Source organism: Berghia stephanieae, chromosome 2 (assembly GCF_034508935.2).
Source record: "Berghia stephanieae isolate SIO BIC M18660-M18661 chromosome 2, UCSD_Bste_1.3, whole genome shotgun sequence".
Taxonomy (NCBI): domain Eukaryota; kingdom Metazoa; phylum Mollusca; class Gastropoda; order Nudibranchia; family Aeolidiidae; genus Berghia; species Berghia stephanieae.
In genome coordinates, this window is record NC_088361.1 from 24,644,482 (window position 1) to 24,661,981 (window position 17,500).

Below are 17,500 nucleotides of genomic sequence, written 5' to 3' on the forward strand. Positions count from 1 at the left end.
TGTTTTCAGTTGCCGAAACGAAGAGGAACCGAACGCGAAAGTTTTATCTCGGAATTAAAATGTCTTTCAGCTTTCTATCAGCAAAGTGAAACAACACACAGAGTTTCTTTGTTATTGTTTTTAGAACACCTTTGTATGATCACTTCTCACTAAATAAATGTTTGAATAGTAATATAAAAACGTTTTAAAGACACGTATTCTTGTTGGCTGGAACGTTTTATATGTTTGGTGTGAGTAAATTACAGACATGCATAGCGTCTATGACACACTGGTTGGGTGAATGTCATTTGGAATAATACTTTAGATCAAAGAAAGCCGCCATATGACTTTAAAAACACTGTTTTTGACCAAAGAATGTCGCCATGTGATAATTAGAGCCCCCCCCCCCCCCCCCAATTTAATATCCATAATCATTTCGATTATTTCACCATTTTAATATGCTGTCGATATCGAAATGATAGATACTTGAGGCACTCTGAATATTTTTGATAAAAAACTTAAACACTTCCCCTCTGCGTTCTCACAGGCTTGGGAATGTCTCATGCTTTGAGGCCGCCTTAGAAATATTTGATGTTCTAAAGATGAATGCTGATAAAATGTAAAATCGCCGGTAAAATCATTGGTGAATTCCAGCATCGGCAATTTTATTTACAGAGTTATTGTTGGCAGTGAAATGTTACGGCCTACTGAATGTATTGAAATCTTGTAATCGATCCGGTCGTGAAGGACTCTTGAAGTGATAATATCCATTCTTTTATTTTTTCATCTTTATAATTTGAATTTCTTGAGTTGTTTGAGTGCAGTTAAATTTGCTTTCTTCCATGATATCTTGCAGTCATTCAATTAGTTCAAATATTGGTGGGGGTGCAGCATAGAACAGACTGTTCAGGTGTTTATGGAACGATTTACATCCATTTGTTTCCCTGCAATCTGTGCTGGCCCAAAGATGAGGAGGGAACACGTGTGATGTATGTCCTTGTCAGGTATTCTTTGTACTTGGTTTTCCATCGTGATCTGAAGCCCACAAATCATGTAAAAGGTAGAGCCGTCACTAACTTCCAAACAGTCCAGGAACGGAAGGCCAAATGTCAACTTCAAATACTGCCCAGCGGCTTATTTATTTTCCTTGTAAATTTGTTGAAAGGTCAAATTCTTGAATTTTGCACCACCAACTTTGCTTGAGGTGAAAAAGGCATCCTCTGAGAGTACATGCAGCTAGACGTCTTTGACAGCCTCGTGGGCAGCCTTTTCAAAATCCAGATGAATGGTTTTGCCATCTCTTTGTTTTGTGATTCGAAATTTCTCTCGAATTGCTGGAGCATTGCTTTGTTTGTATCTTTCTTTTAATCAGGTAATAGAAAAAAAAGCGAGTGGCATGTAGGTGATGATGGTGTAAATTTGGTAAAGTGCTTGGTGCAACTCTTTAATGTGCGTCACCAAATAAATCCAGGATGTCCTTTGTCTGTCGTATCGCATTTGCGTTGAAGAAACCATCAATCTGTCATTCATAGTTAACATCAATCATGGCATCCTATATTGTCTTGATATATATATATATATATATATATATATATATATATATATATATATATATATATATATATATAAAGAGAGATAGATAGATAGATAGATAGATACAGTGTAGATAGAAAAATAGAGAGATAGATAGACACGGTATAAATGACACCCCGTGCTCGGACAAATATAGCTGGTTGTTATAAATAAGAAAATAAATGAAATTGATGTTACTCAACTCTTTGTTGATTGTTTTTTTTTTAAATGACCGTTACATCGAAGATGTAAAGGTGGTTGTTTTTGTTTTTTTTAAAGTGAATTTCAATTTAACTGAAAAAGACAAATGTTTTGGATTTCGTCCATGTAGAACTATGAACAGGTGGTGTTTCATTTTATAGTGTTATATTTTCTGTGTTGCAGTGTTATTGTCAGCACATGGGTTTCAACCAGCGACCAAGTGGATCTAGATTTAGAACCAAATATAACAGATATTGTCAGAGAAAGATTCAGCCCCAGTGGGACATGGGAGCTAGTTGCGTCCTCGTTAGAGGCTATTCCAGATGAGAGTTAGTATACTTCATTACCTAATTTAAGCCATTAAACTCCCTGAAGTATCAAGTTTAAGAATAATGTTTCACAGGTTTATGACCTGTTTATTGATTTTTGAAGTAAAATTTAATTTGAAGATGGGCGTTTTGTCAACTCATAATGCAATAGTCTACTGACCTTGCAAATTTCACTCATGATCAACCAGATTTGAGCCCCTGAATTTTTTAGATCTCAGGTTTTTATTTGAAAAGTTAAAGGTAATCTTAGTTCAATGTATTAGAAGTAAAAGAGATCTGAACACAATGAAAAGCGGTGGTATAATTGTCTATTGATGATGTTTCTTTCGCATCACAACGTGGTTGCCTTCTCTTTTTGTTTCCACCCCTCTTATATTAATTCAATGTGCTCTTAATGATCACAGGCGCTATGCCATTATGAGCTTCAGCGCATGGTAAGATCATCAAGAGAGACGCATCAAGGTTGAAAAGCCCAGACTAAATTATGTCGACCAACCTCTTGGGACTATGAGCATGGTTAGGAAATGAACTTACCCATAAAAGCATATGTTTCTAAAACATGAAAGGCAATTTCAAATTACATATTGTGTGAGGATCAACTTGGACAGATGGAAATAAAACATTGAAGAATTGTCAAAACTTAACAAAAACAAGCATTTGATACAGTGATAAGTATGGATCAAGAATTGGACTTTCTAATTAAATTCATGATATACTTTTTAAAACTCCACTTACGAGTTAAAAAAGATTGTGAAAAATTTCTTCAGAAATCCAATTTTTGTAAAACCGATTCGGGATGAAAATGATGATTGTTGAACAAATGTGTATCTATCTATATATAATGATGAGGAATCATTCTGAATAAATGTGTGACGAGCTGCGTCATTTTGGAATTAAGATGTAAAACTCAAATTATTGAAAATCAAGTTTAAAGTCAAAATAATGAGAATGAGCAAGTTTAAGTTCTATGGTTATTAAGAACAGTATTCGTCCTTCTCATTGAATGCTTTTAGTTTAACTCAAGTTTTACAAGTTGAGCTAAAAATTCAATTTTTAGAAGCTGTTTACCCCAACTTAATACCAATTTAAGTTGATTGATCACGTGTTCATATAATTCGCTATTTAAAAAAATAAATTATGTTTTGCTTTTCATACGTTTACATGCAGATAGTTTCACGAAGTTAGCGTACAGCTTCAAGTTGAGACGATTGAGAACCTTCTACGTCATGAACATGATCATCCCTATTCTATTCTTATCGTTGACGGCATCCGCAGTCTTTTACCTGCCGTCTGAAGCAGGAGAAAAAGTGGGCATGAGTATGACCGTCCTGTTGTCCTATGCTGTGTATCTGACAATCATATCAGAAAGTATGCCCCAGACTTCTCTACAGGTAAAGCAATATCTAATTCTAAAATGCCAATGTTGTGCTCATTGTCAGAATTTGATTATAGAAACTGCGTGCACTCGTACTTATCTGCAAGTTTAATATCACAAGTAGTTGTGGTCTCATTCATATAGCCTACACTAAATTGAAAACAAGCCCATCATTGCGTTTGGGTATCAAATGTGCAAAAAGTGAATGGATATTGTGCTATATGGTAACCCGGTTATTATTTATTTATTTATTCTTTCATTTGTTTATTAATCAATTAATTTATTTTATTTTATTTAGTCTTTTTCTTTTTCTTGCGACAATCTATTCAGGTCAAATGCACGTGTCGATAAAGAGATATATTAGTGTAAAGTGCGAGAGCGCGTTAATCAAAATCGTTGATATTCACAATATAAACTCGGTATGGATTTATATATTATATATTTAATGCATCATAATTTATTTTTTATTATATCTTCAGATTTCAATACTCTCCGTTTATATGACCCTACTCCTTGGCGTCACAGCCATCGCCGTTGTCTTATCCATTCTAATTCTACATTGGCATCACACTTCTGAGGTAGAAAACGTTGGAAGGAGAATGACAGTCATAACACGGTAAGACTTAACGGGACAGATATTAGTCAGAACGTATTGATCAAATGAAGCTGATATCACTCAGCTCTTTACTATCTTGACGGTCAATTGGGTGGTAATTTAAAAAAACAAATTCTCTCACATACGAGGGCTGTCCAAAAAGAAAATGGGAAATGGCATACTTTTTTAAACCACAAAACATTTTTTAGAAACACCGGAAATTTAGTTTTTTTCCTTGCTGCGAATTTTCATCACCACCATTTTAAAAAATCTCAATATTGATCGCCATTGTTTTGAAGATGGCGACTCCAATCAGAGAATGGTCAAACCTGGATGTCAGGAATAGACATTTAATCGTTCAGTTAATTTTAATAGTCATCAATTTGGACGAATTTCGTCAATATAATTAGAGGATTAAATCATGCCCCAATCAAAAGTTTACTTTATCTTCTATCGATTAAAAAAAAAATCTATTTCATTTTGACGTGTACAAAAAAGGTTCGGAGAAATATAATCTAATGAATTACTTAAAGTGCTTCAAGTGGCCAAGTAATCCTGACAAATGATATTACAATTTGAATATAGAGGAGAGCCAAGAGCGCCCCAAATATCATAATGTATATGTATGTGTTGCAGTGGCGTGGCATGCTTACAGTATGAGGTGGTGCCAGAATCAGAAGAAAATGACTTACACATGCTATATTTGTAAATACAAAAGAAAGTTAAAAAACTTAAAGAAAAGATATACTCATGTAAGACTTACTTATGTAAGAGGGGGTAGATAGCATTCCTCAGTTTTATTATTTTTGAAAATGCTGTAATCCATTTTTAAAAGATGGAAGCGGTGCCAGGCACCAAATCAACCAATATAGCCACGCCCCTGAATGTGTTGTACTATTTGTTCACAGGAAGCTAAGATCATTGATGCACCTCAAGTCAAACCCATTTAAAGACGATAACGATGACAACGATTTGGACCTTTTGGACAAGAGGCGAGAAATCAGTGCTACAACGACTAGTGTCGTATCACGGCTGAAGACGGGTAAAATATCTCCTAGCGTGATGTCCAATGGCAAAATCAAAATACTTGTCTCTGAAAAACCAAGCGAGGTGGAGGAAGAAGAGCGCATCACTTGGCCAATCGTATCAGAAACGTTTGACGCTGTCTTCTTTGTCTCTATTAGCTTATTTATTATTCTTTTAACCGTCATAGTTTTTATGACACTTATGATCGGTGGGGCTTTAGAGGATAAGCATGATTAGTTCTCTTGACGCTTAACATTATCGGTGTTGTCAAAAAAAAATCAGATGGAAGGTTTGGACAGGTTTCCTTATTATTATCATTTAATCCATCATAGTAATGTTGACGCTTACAATTGGTGGTCTTGTCCAGTATCGTTTTCATGATATTCCTAATCGTAAGAGGGCTACAGAAAATAGAGAAATGTTTTTTTCCCCTTTTTTGTTTTTAATTATTAACATTTTAACCATCTTAACATTGTTGGCTGGCGCTTATCAATGACGATAGTCTAAAAAATAGAGATGATTCGGGCAATAAGAATAAAAGATCACGATTTAACCCGTCCTGTTGATAACTAGCCACATTACTGTGTATTCGGCGGTGGTTAGTACCCGTTTCTAATCATATTCGTAATAATATGGGGATAAACATGCTGTTATATCCAAAATGATTCGAGTCAAATATCGGAATAGATAATTAAACATTAATCTGGCCCTCCAGAAAAATGCGAATCATGCGGCCGCGTATTTCACTTTCCAATGCATATATTACATTTTTAAAAGTTTCTTTGCATAGTTGCGTAGAAATAAAAACCCAATAAACACGCACATCCAGCCCCCCCCCCCCCCCCCCCCCACACACACACACACAATACACTTCCCTGGCCTTCTATTACCTTTAATATCAATGTGTACATTCCCGTACTGATTGTCACTACGCTGAATAAATAATTCTGTCCCTCCAAGAAAATGCCACGGCATCCGCATATATGCCGCCGCATAACTTTGTCTTCCGCATGTCTTTGCCGCATAATTCGTCTTTTTTTTTTTTTAGAAAAAAAAATTAAGAAAAAATGTCTTTGCCGCATATTTCACCCTTTAAAATCCCCCAAAAAAGACACCTGGCGGACGACTAGTGACTGATCGTAATGCTTAATGATGTACAAAGACCATAATTTAAAAAAAACAAAAAAAAAAAAACTTAAAACAAAACAACAACCAAAAAAAAAAATACCAACAAAAAACCAGTAAAAGAAACTTTAGACTAAATGATACGATAAAATCCGCAAAAAGTCATTACTCTTAAAGTCAACTCTAATATCAGGATTTCACTATATTGATCAAGTTTAAGGTTTAAAATGTTTGGGCGTTGGTTGTTTTGATATATCTGTATTTGAACAGGGCAAAATAATGTTTTTTCTCAGTTTACACCAAGCAAGCCCAAATATCACAATATTATGTATCAAAACAAATTTATCGACCCAGCCACCGTTGAATAAGCCAAGATGTCATCATAATATATAAACAATTTTATCGACCCAGCCCACCGTTCAAATAGAAATAACAATGAATTCAGTGATCACAAGTCGTAAGTCTTCTTTGTACTACATGGTGTGTCGTTGAAGTTTTACAAATTTACACACGTGTTGGATCACTGGTCTGTATCACACTTAATCTCTACCGCCACATCATCATCACTGCCACTACTACAATCACCACTACCACGTCATCGTCACCAATAGTACTATTACAACCACAACCATCACACCACATCACCATCATTACCATATCTACTGCAACCACCATAACAACATCATTATCACTATAAACATTACTACACCAACAACCACCACCACATCATCATCACTAACACGATTACTACATCCACATCCACAGCATCATCACTACCATATTATCAATACCATTTCTACATCCAACGTCCCCCATCATCTCCAGCACTACTACTACTTATACAACAACCACCACCACATGTCATCATCACCACTACTACTACTACTACTACTACTACTACTACTACTACTACTACTACTACTACTACTACTATTATTATTATTATTATTATTATTATTATTATCATTATTATTATTACTACTACTACTACTACAACCACAACCACATCATCATTACCACTACTATTACAACAACCATCACCATCACATCATCATCACAACCACTACTACTATCATCACCACCAACACATCATTACTACCACTACCACTACTACAACAACCACCACCACCACATCATCATCACCATCACCACTACTACAACCACCACAACCATCAAATCATCATCACTACCACTGCTACAACCACCATCACCACATCTTCATCACTACCACTACTACTACAACAGCCACCACATCAACATCATTACCATTACGACTACTTAATGCTGATATAATGACAAGAATAAATGTTGATTTGGTCTAACCATTGGCCAGTAACGTTAGAACATTCTCATTGATCAGGTCAACGTTTGGCATTCCACAGCAAAGACATTTTCATTAAAAGAGACATTGTATCATTCTCATCATGATTATTAACATCCGCCTCCCCCTCATCATCATCATCATCATCATCATCATCATCATCATCATCATCATCATCATCATCAATGTCATCAATAATATGGTCGTCATCATAATCATCATCATCATCATCATCATCATCATCATCATCATCATCATCATCATCATCATCATCATCATCGTCGTCGTCGTCATCGTCGTCGTCGTCATCATCATCATCATCATCATTAGCATTTATTTTGTCATGAATAAATATGCTTGAAGTGAAGACTATATGTGTCCTAAATAGAGGAAAAATAAAAGGATTGACAATAAACAAATCCACAAAATGCATTGACATTCCTGTATGCCTTATATGTGACCCGTCGCCTCAAAACAGTTTTCGTCATGCTTGATTTAATTGCTAGAGATTGAATTCACAGTGAACAAAATAATCAACAAATGGGAGAAGTTTATATGTTCCATTTGGGACAATGGACATCGTTTTTTTTAAATAGCAAAAGCTAAAATCTACCATTTTTATTCATATTGACTTTAAATCATTTTTTGCATCGTTATTAACACAACAGGATACCCTATTGAACCGATAGGTCACTTATAAGTGTAATTGTTTGACATAATCTAAAACGGAAGGAAAAGAAAATCTCCATTCATGTCTATCTATTGTGCGGCTATAGGGTCTTGTGGCATGACACTCGCTTTCGGATCGGAAGGTCCTGAGTTTGAGCCTCGCTCGGCGCATAGTTGAGTCCTTGGAAAAGGCACTTTACTCACATTCTCTCACCGTACTCAGGTGTAAAATGAGTACCTGGCCGTTAACAGCGTTGTCTCTGTCCGGAAAAAATGTAATTTCGCCTGACAGGCGTCATGTCTCGTTCTACATGTTACTGTTGCTGTTGGTCATTGAAAGCTTTGTAAAGCTCTTTGAGTACATTTAGTGAATATTGCGCTATATAAATGGTCATTTTTTTTAAATCTAAGAAGGCGAGTTTTTTCTCTCTCTGCTTTGTCTGGCTTTGTTACATAAACACCTTTCCATGCCTTACACAATTTTCATTTAATTTGAATCCATAGGGATTCGAACCAAGACCCTAAAATTCGAGTCAACCTGGAGCGGGAATTTGTCCCCATTTCTAATTCTAGAGCTATCAAGACACGCCAGTAAATTACTTCCCACCCTTTGAACAGAACGTTTGTCTGTCAGTGTCAGTGCAGCGTGCTTTCCTTCTAACTCAGGCTCAACTCCCGAAAATATGCTTTAAAGGCTCATTAATAATATATCTGCATTATCTTCTAATGCTATTGATATTATGAAGAAATAATCCAAAGTAAAAAAAAAAAAAAAAAAAACAATACGAAAGTGCATGTATTTTCGATATTGAGGCCCATACTCTTTGTTTCTTGAATAGAAATGAAGAAGAAGGAAGAACGAAGACAAGAAGGCGGGAGGGAAAGTTGGGAGCTAAAAAGAAGAAACGAATATGTGTGTGTGTGTGTGTGTGTGTGTGTGTGTATGTGTGTGTGTATGTTTACTTTGAAGAGCGCTTGCTATAATGTTTGGTCATAACACAGCGCAGGCTGGCGGAGATACTGCTCACAGTAAGAGCATATCGTTGTTTTTTTTTGTTTTTGTTTTTGTTTTTTTTTTTTTTGAGGGTTTTACGGCGCTTGAAACACATTTAGGTTATATCAGCGCCAGTAAAAAGGAAGAAAATGGGATCGTAAAAAGTTCTAGAATTACAATTAAAGCACCCAAGTGAAAGTAAGACAAAGGCGAACTGGGAACAAATAGAGGTCAGATGTAGATTCTAAGAGCTTACCACCGATGTACTTAGCTTGAGATCACTTATAAGTCTCATCCGGACACGAGCACAAAATCCAACAAAGAGGAATACACTCAGATGCTTACATTATAAATTAAAAATAACAAATATAATAATACATAACAGAGAGTTGATTTACAAGGAGAAAAATATCATCTCTCAAAACAATAATTATACATTTGACTGTTTCCCTCCCAGCCAGGGCCAGGACAAAACCAAGTAATCTCATTCCAAGCCAAAGACAATAAGCATGTTGGAAAGCAGACATAGGGAGATAAAAGACACAGTATGTACCTCCCAGTTCACTATGGGGGGGGGGGGGGGTCAGGAACCACACCCAGTAAGAGCAGATCAACATAATAGAATAAGGGGCTAATTTGGCATACTGTATCAAAGAAAAAAATAAAACATAAGAGTCTTGTCTAAGAACATAATACGGATAAATATATCCCAGCAGCATCAGCTACTTGTGTGTCTCGCCTGAGACTGTCGGTACTGTCATGTTTGGTATTTTGCTATTTTTTGAAGCTGTTATATTCATTGTGTAAATTACTTTTCACAGTCCATGGCTTCTATCTAGTAGCAGTTTAGCATTCACCCAAACCATATCATAAAGACGCCACAGAATCTCCATCATCAGGAAGACGCAGGGCAACTTGACCATTCTACTATGACGTGGCTTTACGAAGGTTTTGGAACAGTGCATGAGTGTCAATTAGCCTTTGTCCATTTGATGGACCGTCAAAATATGGGTCGTGGAAACAATAAATACTTACTTACTTTACTTACTTAATCCTCTTCGGACCTTGAGGCACACAGGGCATCCACCAGACATCTCCATTTTTTGCGATCGGTTGCTTTTGCGGTGGCTGTGTTCCAGGACAGGCCTGCTTCCTGTAATTCTTTCTCCATGGTCCTTCGCCAGGTTTCTTTGGGTCTTCCCCGCTTTCTCTTCCCATCTGCTGTCCAGTACAAGGCTGTCTTGGGAAGTGACCCTTTTTCCATTCTGGCCACATGACCCAGCCAACGCCATCTTCTGCTAGCGCAGTCAGCTTTCTTTAATAGATCCACTGTTTTTATTTTGGAAACAATAAATAACTGGTGTAAAAAGGAAGACTTGTATATGTGTTTTCATATACAGTACACTCATAAGGATGATTTAAGCCGGGGGAAAGAGGCACTTAACTTACCACCACATCACAGAAGACAAAAGATATGAGGAAGGGCCTGAGCAAAACTAAATCAACTCAATCCAGGAAAAGGAAAGTAGTTATATTATACGACACGCCAGATCCATGAGATAGAGGATGGAGAACCTATCAGAAGCGACCATCAATTGCCAGAATAGCAAATCATATTTGTGACTCTTCGCTTCAAAAACGGTATTACGTCTGGATGATTTAGACGGTGGAAAGTGAATATAATATAGCCACCAATGTGAAACTTGGGGTTAATTTTACTTCGTTATGATGTTAAATAAAAAATAATTCGCGTTGCAAAAATGTTCAAATTTTTTATCAAAAATTTAATTTTCAGAGTCGATATAGTCCCGACATAATACCGGTTTGTGAAGGTGGGTCACATTTTAATTGGCAGAAAATTCATTGTAATGAGACCAACTCAGGCAAGTCGCTTTGGGAGAATAAGCAATTTTATTGTTTTATTATTGGTGCAAACGTACAATAGATACAAACCGAAAATCATTTCTGTATAATTAAATAAACGTTGATAAATACATTATATCCAACACATCTATAAACCAAATAAAGAGTAAAATTTACATTTACAATCTAAAATATTATCACAGGCGAATAAAAATGCAATATAAGCATAATGGACGATTTGCATTTAAACAACAAAATGTGGATCAATCACAAAACATTGCAATCTTGCAGTTAAGCAAGAACAAACATTGAGTCATCATTAAGATTGTAGATAGATAGTTCCATATTCTAATAAAAACGAATTCGTTGTTATTTCATTGATTGTTTACCACTCGGATAGGTTTACTCAATCTATTCAAAATTATGGCACTGAATGATTTTGTCTTTGAAATGTTATAAAAAGCTTTGGTATTAAGTTAATTATACTTTACAACATTCCCTTATGTGATTTTGGTTTTCATCTAAGATTCGTTCGAGCGAAATATGTATAAATCCATGAATTGAAGCAATATCTGTAATATATGATATACAATCTATTCTAGCACTGCTGGTAACAAGTAGTTAAAACAAATTTAAAATGAAAATCACAATGTTTGATATATGAATTCAAATGAAATAATATTAAATGTAAGATATTTTTTAAACTTCATCTAAGAATGAACAGAAAGAAAAATAATATCAAAACATTTGCTACAGAAAGTTGTGTGATTTGTTCAAAATCTAGATCCTACGAAGCTGTTTCTTCAAATCTATAAAAAAAATATAGCTTATGAAATTTATGACTACAAGCCATGTAGTGCAAGTTCCCACATAAAACTGTAATACTCCAGACAAGTCTCAACACCCAACCACACATGCTGCAGATTTATTGGCTCTCCTAATATTATGGCGGCGACAAAATATATTCATAACAATAAAGATTTGAAATTATACAAATCAATAAATTGATCGGATGAATGTAAGTCTTTAAAATATTCGTTTGCCTACTACAAACAATGTGAAACAGGGACATTTTTCTTCACTCACAACTTTCAAAGAGTTTTCTTAATTGTGACACTGGAGCAGTTCAAGACCTTTAAAAAGATGGATGAAATTCGAAAGTCAAGGTCTAGGGTGTGGGGTGGTTAATTATTTCAAAATATTAAGTCAAAATCTTCCTTTTACTCTTCAAACAGTCCATGTTTAGAGGTAAAGACAGAGAAGCACCGACTAAAGAATTTGATTAATAAACATTGTCTCTTTAGACTTATAAACTAATTACACGATGGGAATTGCTTTTGAATCAACCTCAGCATTTTTCAATAATGGAAAGGCATTGATAAAACAATACGTTTTATCTAACCTACTTTTTTCCTGACACCTACAAGTTATTTAATAGCACAGTTGTGCATTTATTGTTTTCTTCAATTCACAATTTATAATATTCTCGATTATTGAATAAACGTTAAATTAATAAAGTGATGACGATAAATAAAAGTACCGTTATGAATACGGATCACAACAAAAATTTCAATATTATAATTCTTTTAACATCAACAACAAAAAAACGTATAGATTTGATTTCTTAAACATTAATTAATATCAATTACTTTGAAATATCTATAGCATGTCAAAACAGGCGATTTATTTCTATAAAAAGAAAAAAAAGAGTAAGACTAGATAAAATGATATATGTAAAAGAAACAAAACAATATAATACCTAAGAAGAAGAAATCGGAACAAACAAACCAGAATAAAAGATCAAAGAGGCAACAGTCTTGGTGTATTTTCATTTCCAATGTCAAGAGATTAGTTTCCCATAATTCCTCTCCATGATATATTTCATTTGCATTTTTATAATAATATTTATATTCTCGTATTTCAACGGTAACATGTTTAAGTGGGCCAACCAAAAAATTAACAACAACATTTTTGATTTAAGCAACAGTTGTAGCAGTTCCTGTATTCATGTTCAGCATATCTCGCCAGTCCTGTCTAACTCTGTAGGGATTATGTTGGTCTCTTTGGCCCAGTGTATCAGATAGAGCATTGGATGGTTTGAAACTCTTTTCCCTCGGTTTAACTTGTCCCTGTAAATTTGACCGATACTCAGTGTTTGTCTCAAAAGGCACAGTTGGAGGCACATACTCTTGGCTGGGTCTGACTCTCTGCATATGAAATGAAGCACGTAATATTATATCACAATATATATATATATTAAACATATGTCACAATATAAAAGATTTTGTTAGAGTAAATTAAAAAAAACCCCAAAAAAACTAAAGAAATAAAACAAGGAAAGAAACCACACCTCTCCAAAACTATGCCACAATTAAGAAATACTCAAAATACTTCCTTTTCCTGCAATTCCATAGTGGATGCATTTTCTTCTTCTTTATTTCAGTATTTAAAAAACAAAAGAAACAGACAAACGTATTGGATTGAAAATCTGTGACATCTGTGCTATTCTATTCTTTATATATAAACCAAAATTTCACATCGAAGCATTCATAAATCAATTTCTTTTTTTTCTAAAATTATACTCATATTAGAAACTATCCAATAAATCAGCTCAGCGAGTTGGTTAAATTATAAAATTACCTGGCGACCCTCCAAAGGTTTTTGTATGTAATCTCCAGAGTAGCTTGTTGTGGCGTCAAATTTACCACCATAATTAAGAAGATTGGACGACTTCAGTCGAGTCATGGAAGGCTTCTGTGCTTTGACTTCCTTGTATGTTTCCCTGAGAAAGATTTTAAACGGAAGTTCTAAATAAATAGTTTAAAATTTTGGGATTATAAATAGTTTAAAATTTTGGGATTATAACAAATTACTTTTATTTTTTTTAAATTTAAAAAAAAATAAAAAATTAAAGATAACTTAAATGACACTTTGTCGAATGAGCCGTGAAAAGCACATGTCACACTATACTCTGTGGTGAGCATTTTTATAAAGCATCTGTTTTAAAATTTGTAATGTAAACGGCTTTCTTCTTCTTCTTCTTCTTCTTCTTCTTCTTCTTCTTCTTCTTCTTCTTCTTCTTCTTCTTCTTCTTCTTCTTCTTCTTCTTCTTCTTCTTCTTATTATTATTATTATTATTATTATTATTATTATTATTATTATTATTATTATCATCATCATCATCATCACCATCTATATCATTGTTATCATCATCATCATCATCATCATCATCATCATCATCATCATCATCATCATCATCATCATCATCATCATCATCATAATCATCATCATCATCATATATTATTATTATTATTACTATTATTATTATTATTATTATTATTATTATTATAGTAGTAGTAGTAGTAGTAGTAGTTAGTAGTAGTAGTAGTAGTAGTAGTAGTAGTAGTAGTAGTAGTAGTAGTAGTAGTTGTTGTTGTATCAGTAGTAGTAGTAGTAGTAGTAGTAGTAGTAGTAGTAGTAGTAGTAGTAGTAGTAGTAGTAGTAGTAGTAGTAATATTATTATTATCAGTATTCATTATCAATATATTAAAAAATACCTTATTGTCACACTTACCTATTCATAGTTGTTAGGTCCATGTGCCCTTCTGGCTTCACGTATTCACCAGCTTTGTGGACATATCTTGGTGCAGTTGGCCAAGCTTTGAAAGACGCCCCAGCTGTAGTACTTTGCTCAAATGGGTCCTCAGATCGGACATAACCTGCATTGGGCTTAAAACTATTTCTCTTGTTTTGAATTGGCCCAGTGTATGAATCCTGTGCAGTTGTTCTTGTATCAAGAGGGACAGATGGCGGTTCGTGGATTTGTCTTTCTCTCAGTTTTCTTGGAGTCAGCTCATGCTGTACAAATCTAGACTTGTAGTCAGTACTGTCATCGAAACGATCTGTAGATTTCATAATTTCTGAAGTAGGTTTGTAGCTTTTTCGCTTACTTCGTTCCTTCTCTGTGAAAGTGATGTTATTGGTTGTAGTAGCGTCAAGTGGTTCAGATGGAGGTTCATAAGCATTGTCGGGTTTCAGAATTTTTACTCTGTTGATAGGGCGTTGGAAATAGTCACCAGAATAGTTGGTCGTTTTGCTCATTTCTCCATTACCTTTTAATATACCGGATGACCCTGGTTTGTTAATTGATTGCTTTGATACAGAGTGAGGCAAGTAATTCACGTTATTTGTGGTAGCTAAGTCCATCACACCGTCAGGCCTTGTATATTCTTCAAGTTTTCGATAATGCCTTTTGGGTATTTCCATCTTCTTGAAATCAGTGTTCATGGTGGTTGTCCCATCAAATGCAGCATCTGAAACAACAGGGGTCCTGTCAGGGTTGATTGCTGATCTTTTTGCCTGATAAATTCCTTTGTAAGAATCCTTGGCAGTTGTGCGACCTTCTAGAGGAACAGTGGATGGAATATAATCCTCTTTTTGTCTTGGTACTCTTGGGCTGATTTCATACTGCTTGAATTTTTCCTTGTAATCGGTGTCCCCATTAAACGGGACGTCTGACTGCATGGGTTGGTTTTGTGGTTTATAACTCCTCCTTGGTGGAATCTGATGTTTGGAGAAATCCGATTTGTTGACAGTATTCATCTCCATGGCCACTGTAGGTGGCTCATAGTCGTTCTTGGGTTTCATGTTTGGAACACGGTTTGTCGTCTTTTCAATAAAGCTGTTATGATAGTTTGTTTCCTTGGTAAAAGGGCCTTTGCCCTTCAGAATATCCGATGAACTTGGCTTATGCATTGTCTGCTTTTGAACAGAGTGGGGTTGATATTGGGTAGCATTTGTAGTGTTGAGGTCCATGTTACCATCTGGTCGTTTATAGACATCAGGTTCATGTTTGTATCTTTTGGGCAAATCGTGGGCTTTATAGGAATTGCCAGAAGTGGTATTTGGATCAAATGGCATGTCAGATCTGTATGGTTCTCTGTCTGGTTTCATACTTTTTGTGGGTGCATTAAACTCGCCCTTGAAGTCTCTTTTTGCCGTGGTCGTAGAGTCAAATGGTTCAGTTGGTCTTGTCCAACTTTCTCTCTCCCTTTTCATTTTGGGAGGTAAGTCGTGTGCCCTAAACGTTTCTTTATAGTCACTAGTAGCTTGAAAAGGCTGATCAGACATGATTGGCCTGAAATAAATAAAATGAGGAACAAAACACACACAAATAAATACGCTGTATTACCAACTTTAAAAAAATAGTCTTTAGCGTAAAATTAGGCTATTTGATTATATTCCTTCATTTTTAAAGTGTCACTTTATTATAAATTGGAATTGTTTCAAAACAAATGCCTCCAAAGAATTATAAGTATATTTTGGCCCAACAAAATTAGAAATGAAACTCTAATAGAAAAGACAGATACATGAGCATAGCTACCACTTTAAAGAAAAGCAGAAGGAGGTGGCTATGACATGTTGCCACATAGGAGGAAAATGCTTTGTCAAAAACTGCACTCCGCTGGGCGGCTGACGGCAAAAGACGAAGAGGCAGACCCAAAGAAACATGGACAAGATCCATGAATAAAGATATTAAAGAGGCTGGCCTAACCTGGAATAACATCGATGCCTTATGCACCTCATGGATCAATGACCAGTACCTAAGTTATCATATTGCTACAAATGTAAAGCAATGAATTTAAGATAATCATATTTTGAGGAATCTTTGAGAAATATTGATTAATTACAAAAAACAAATAAAATGCCAAATGTTAATTGATAATATGGCGACATCTGGTAACAACTGGGACACCAAAGATAAGAACACAATAAAAGTTAATATATCCAAGATCAATATGATGAGTCATCCGCATGTTTCTTTGATAAAACAAATGACATGGTACGAGTATCACAGTCATCATTGAAGTATCTTTCTCACTAAGAAAGCTTTTTTTAAAAGCAAACAATGATACAATATACAATATGAAAGGTTTTGTATGGTGAAGTATCTGATAAAGCTGAATCAAAGTTACATGCAATAAAAACAATAAACATAAGAAATTAAATAAATAAATAAATAAATTTTAAAAAATAGACTAATGAATAGATAAATAAATAAATATACTGCTAAAAATAAATAGATAAATAAATATACAAATAAATAAATAAATAAATAAATAAATAAATAAATAAATAAATAAATAAATAAATAAATAAATAAATAAGGATAATGAAGAATTCTAGTCAATCGAAATAATCTCAGAATTCTGCAGTGTCTATTACTACATATCTCATCATTTTAAAGTTCTTTAACTTTCTCACTGATTATTCGGCCTGTGGTCCACTCTAGGGCTGATTTCGTGCACTGGGTAATCCGCTACGTTAGTCGTGTTGGCTTCGAATGGGAGGTCTGGTGGATTCCACTCCTTCTTCTGCTTCACTCTTTTCTCTGGCAGCTGCCACTCGGGATAGTCGGCTGTCAAGTAAAATGAATCATGTGAATGTGTTT

At 34.9% G+C, this 17,500-nt stretch overlaps 2 protein-coding genes across 2 annotated transcripts in view; one reads left to right on the plus strand and one right to left on the minus strand.

Moving 5' to 3' along the window:
• LOC144966750 (acetylcholine receptor subunit beta-like 1) overlaps window positions 1-6,315 on the plus strand; it is a 16,239-nt gene extending 9,924 nt beyond the window's left edge. The window contains exons 5-8 of the mRNA XM_078903525.1: window positions 1,936-2,081; window positions 3,249-3,472; window positions 3,936-4,072; window positions 4,960-6,315. Of these exons, the coding sequence (XP_078759651.1) occupies window positions 1,936-2,081; window positions 3,249-3,472; window positions 3,936-4,072; window positions 4,960-5,314 (862 nt within the window). The 3' untranslated portion in view covers window positions 5,315-6,315. The remainder of the gene's footprint in view (window positions 1-1,935; window positions 2,082-3,248; window positions 3,473-3,935; window positions 4,073-4,959) is intronic.
• Window positions 6,316-11,078: 4,763 nt separating this feature from the next.
• LOC144963903 (uncharacterized) overlaps window positions 11,079-17,500 on the minus strand; it is a 25,241-nt gene continuing 18,819 nt past the window's right edge. The window contains exons 5-8 of the mRNA XM_078897849.1: window positions 17,314-17,467; window positions 14,624-16,186; window positions 13,690-13,831; window positions 11,079-13,256 (exon numbers count right to left, since the gene is read on the minus strand). Of these exons, the coding sequence (XP_078753975.1) occupies window positions 13,026-13,256; window positions 13,690-13,831; window positions 14,624-16,186; window positions 17,314-17,467 (2,090 nt within the window). The 3' untranslated portion in view covers window positions 11,079-13,025. The remainder of the gene's footprint in view (window positions 13,257-13,689; window positions 13,832-14,623; window positions 16,187-17,313; window positions 17,468-17,500) is intronic.